The sequence below is a fragment of the Grammomys surdaster genome, unplaced genomic scaffold (genome assembly GCF_004785775.1).
Source record: "Grammomys surdaster isolate TR1022 unplaced genomic scaffold, NIH_TR_1.0 270, whole genome shotgun sequence".
Taxonomy (NCBI): domain Eukaryota; kingdom Metazoa; phylum Chordata; class Mammalia; order Rodentia; family Muridae; genus Grammomys; species Grammomys surdaster.
This window is the reverse complement of record NW_021604711.1, coordinates 3,331,491-3,335,734: the sequence shown is the minus strand read 5'-3', so window position 1 is coordinate 3,335,734 and position 4,244 is coordinate 3,331,491. Positions and strand designations below refer to the sequence as shown.

Sequence of the window (4,244 nt, the reverse complement as noted above, 5' to 3'; positions counted from 1 at the left end):
GCTGCGTGCCTGCTGCTCCTTGGCAAATACCAGCTTGGGTTCTGGGGACAGTTAGGGACACACAGTGAGAGATACAATACGGCACCAATTTCACAGACACTGATTCTCCAGGGTTCTATAAACCGTGTCCTTGAAGACATCAGGTGTCCAGTGGAATTTAGGCATGTCTTCACAAACTGTGTCTTTTGTCTCAGTGACTCAGGCGAACATTTGAAAGTTATTCTCACTCAAGAGCAATTTCAAGGCCAGAGGAAAGAGGCTGGGCTACTCCTGCACCTTTACCTCTGGGTTTACTGTCTCTGCCAAGTTCATGGCAGATGCTGTTGCTCCCAGAACTGGCCTACAGTGCGGTCTGCAGTCAGTCTCCATTCCCTGATGGTTTTACCCACACATAAAGTATGCACAAGCACTTGTTCATCTCTGTGAACTTCAACACCTCTCCCCATAGAACACATACCTGTGAACAAAGCATCCCAGCTCCCCGTCCACACAGACTGCCTAGATACAGGCTCACATACACACACACACACACACACACACACACACAGAGAGAGAGAGAGAGAGAGAGAGAGAGAGAGAGAGAGAGAGAGAGAGAGGCAGAGAGAGACAGAGAGACAGAGAGAGACAGAGAGAGACAGAGAGAGAGTGAGAGAGAGAGGCTATCCACGCACAGCCACTACTCTGACTTCTGTCACTATCAGTTACTTCTACCTGGGCTTTGAGTTCACAAAAAACAGTTAGGCAAGTTACATGCTCTGCCCCGATGCTCCTCTGCTCAGTGACTGACCCCAAGATAACCATGATGGTCCCTTAAGGGAGTGTTGCTCAGCAACATGATAGCTGTCTCAGTTTGGGTGACTGCACTCTGTGATACCCACACAATGGGAGAGTCACCACAACGTCTTCATCGCATGCACTACACTGCGTTCTGGTGCTTCCGTTTGACTTGTCTGAAGGACCCATCCACATTGCATATTATTGTTCACGTAATTGAAGCACTGGAGTGCACAACTTTAACTTGAGAGGCAGAGGCAGGCAGATCTCTGTGAGTTCCAGGCCAGCCTGGGGTACATAGTGAGACCCTGTCCTTAAAAGGAGAAGGAGGAAAAGGAAGAAGGGGAAGAGGAAGAGCAGAAATGTGTTCCTTAAAGCTGCTACATAGAGTTGTGTTGCATAAACACCACAACTGAACAACTTTTTCTCTTCCTTCTTACAGCTCACTTGGGTTGTTTGCCTGGAGATATAATCAGTAACGCTTCTCTAAGTGTACTCGGGTGGCTAGGGAGATGGCTCAATGGTTAGGAGCGGAAACTGTCCTTACAGAGGATTAAAGTTTAGTTCCTGGCACCCATTGTGGTAGTTTGATTAAGAATAACCTCCATAAGATTGAATATTTCCACCCCAGTTGGTGGAACTGTTTGAGAAGGACTGGGATGTTTGGCCTTGTTGGAGGAGGCGTGTCACTAACAGGCTTTGAGGTTGCAAAAGACTCCCACCATTCCCAGTGTGCCTCCCTCATGCTGCCTTCTGATTAAGATCAAGATGTGAGCTCTCAGCTGTTCCAACCAACATACTTGCTACTTGCTACCCCACTGCCCCACCACGATGGACCAATCAGATGCTTTTCTTTTACGAGTTGTCTTAGTCATGGTGATTTGTCATAGCAATAGAAAAGTAACTAAGACACCCATGGTGGATGGCTAACAAATGCCTGTAACTCCAGCCCCAGGGGATCCACAACATTCTTCTGGCCTTCTAGCCCCTTCGCACTCATGTGCACATACCAACATATAGGCAGATATACATATATATAAATAAAATTTAAATGTCTTTTTAAAATATCTTTAGATACATCTTTGGTGACGAGAAAGTCAGCACAAAGGACTCTGTGTGGCTTTCAGAGAGATCTCACTGTTAACAAGTTCTCCATATCCATCCACACACCTGTCATCATGCAAGTCCTTAAACTGCGTGTGCTTCATCCATCCCTAATTGTGACGGTTTGTATATGCTCAGCCCAGGAAGTGGCACTATTAGAAGGTGTGGCCCTGTTGGAGTGGGTGTGGCCTTGTTGGAGTAGGTGTGTCGCTGTGGGTATGGCCTTTAAGACCCTCATCCTAGCTGCCTGGAAGCCAGTATTCTGCTAGCAGCCTTCAGATGAAGATGTAGAACTCTCGGCTCCTCCTGCACCATGCCTGCCTGGATGCTATCATGCTCCCACCTTGATGACAAGGGACTGAATCTCTGAACTTGTAAGCCAGCCCCGATGAAACGTTGTCCGTATAAGAGTTGCCTTGGTCATGGTGTCTGTTCACAGCAGTAAGACCCTGACTAAGACACTAATGACATTCTATGTCACATAGCGCCAACTTCCATGATCCTGTCCATTCTGCATCTGTAAGAGGCCTTTGTTTCAAATTAACATGATTTGTCCTTAAATTGGAAAGGTAATTTAACTATGGTAAAATTAAAATGAATATTTTATTAAGACAATTTACATAGGAAACTGTATTTTTCCCATTAGCATAAAATCGTCAAAGGTATATGTGACATGGGAAGATGTAGGTGAAGGCCTCAGTGATTCCAGACTGCTGATGAACTCACTGTTCATTCAATCACCACCACAGCCAACGTGAGCAGAGGCCTCCTGGGGGCCTGGAGCTGGGAGGTATGCAGTGAACAGCAGAGATTCGTGCTTCCCCTTCTCATGGGCAGGGCACAAATATAGGCCATAGCGCATTGGTCCATGAAATAAAGATGTTATCCATGTTGGCATGGTAGAGGAAGTAGGTGACCTAGACTCGGTGGTGCGGGGAGAACTTGGTGCGCTGTCATAGGTATTTAAGAGACTCGCAGCCAGACAAGTAGAACACAGAGGGATACCTACCAGAGATCTGAACTCATGAGCAAGAAAGTGGGTGCCTAGCCTATAGCACAGAGAGTGCTAAGGAAAGTGTCTGTCACCCCTAGCTCCCCAACCCCTGCTTTTCCATGCTGGATAGAGTGTGACAATGAAACCCAAGCCTGGGACTAGGCTCAGGGCTTCTCCAAGAAATAGGAGCTGGGAAGATTCAAAGCAGGCCAAGGATACATAAGACTCTGGCTCAGAAAGTAAATAAACCAACAAACAAAGAAGAAGGATCAATGAGGTGGTGACATCTCCTATAGATAGACTTCTAACGCACATGCTAGCACTTTCCCCTCTGTGGCTGAAAGGTTGTGAAAGGCTGTGGTAGAAGGTTACACAGCCACCCGAGTCTGCTCACGTTGCTAGAACAAAATAACTGAAGCTGGTACTTCACTAAAATAAACATGTTTGTTCAGCTCACAGTTCCAAAGTTGAAGGAAAGCACCCTGACAGCAGCTAGGCTTTGATGAGGACTCATGGAAGATGGCACCACAGTGACAGGAGAGGAAAGGAGATGTGAGAGGTGCCAGGCTCACTCAGGAGAGTCCACTCTCACAGAAGCCACTCCAGTCCCACAAGACCTGGCACAGCGCACTCAGCTACTTATGAGGCTAGAAGCTCCACGGCCCCCACTCCCACTGGGGCCTGCTCTGTAAACGTCTCCTCATCTCAACACAATTGGAATCAAATACCAGCACATGAGCTTATGTGAGAAACCACACATCCAGACCGAGCAGAGACAAGCAGAGACCCTCTGAAGGTTGGGGTAGCTGCAGGATTCCTTGGAGGACTAGGACAAGGACTCGAACAAATGAGAGGTAGGCAAGGCTGATCAAACTGCAGCAGGCCTAGAATGGCTCTGATACTGAGGGCTCCCCACCTGCTCAGCAAATAGGGGGTGTTCCTTGCTTTGTAACTAGGGGCCATCGTCATAATCAAGCCTGAGCAGAAAATGTGCAGAAGTCAATAAAAAAAAAAAAGAACTTCTCTGTCACACCAGGACAGGAATGGACAGGAATGTATATGAGAAAAACCCCCAACTGCAAAAATGGCAGGGCCAAGTGGGTGGTCATGGGGGTTCACCCTCAGAAACAGCCACACCATTCATTAGAGCTATTGGACAAGGGTGCAGCCATAGAGAGACAAAAAGACGCAAAAGTAGAGAGCTTACTAAGAATAGAGTTCAGTTGTAGAGGACGTAATTAGGATGGGAAAGGCCCTGGGTTCAACATCAAAATGGGAAGGGGGGTTTCCTGTGCATGTGTGTGTCTGTCTGTTGATCTGTCTGCGTGTCTATGTGTGTGTTTGTGTGTGTGTCTGTGTTTGTATATCTATA

The 4,244-nt window shown here is 47.2% G+C and overlaps 1 protein-coding gene across 1 annotated transcript in view; it reads right to left on the bottom strand.

The window, feature by feature from the left end:
* The window catches only part of Obscn (obscurin, cytoskeletal calmodulin and titin-interacting RhoGEF), a 113,094-nt gene that overhangs the window by 96,508 nt on the left and 12,342 nt on the right, over positions 1 to 4,244 (bottom strand). The window contains 1 exon segment of the mRNA XM_028776488.1: positions 751 to 809. Within this exon segment, the coding sequence (XP_028632321.1) occupies positions 751 to 809 (59 nt within the window).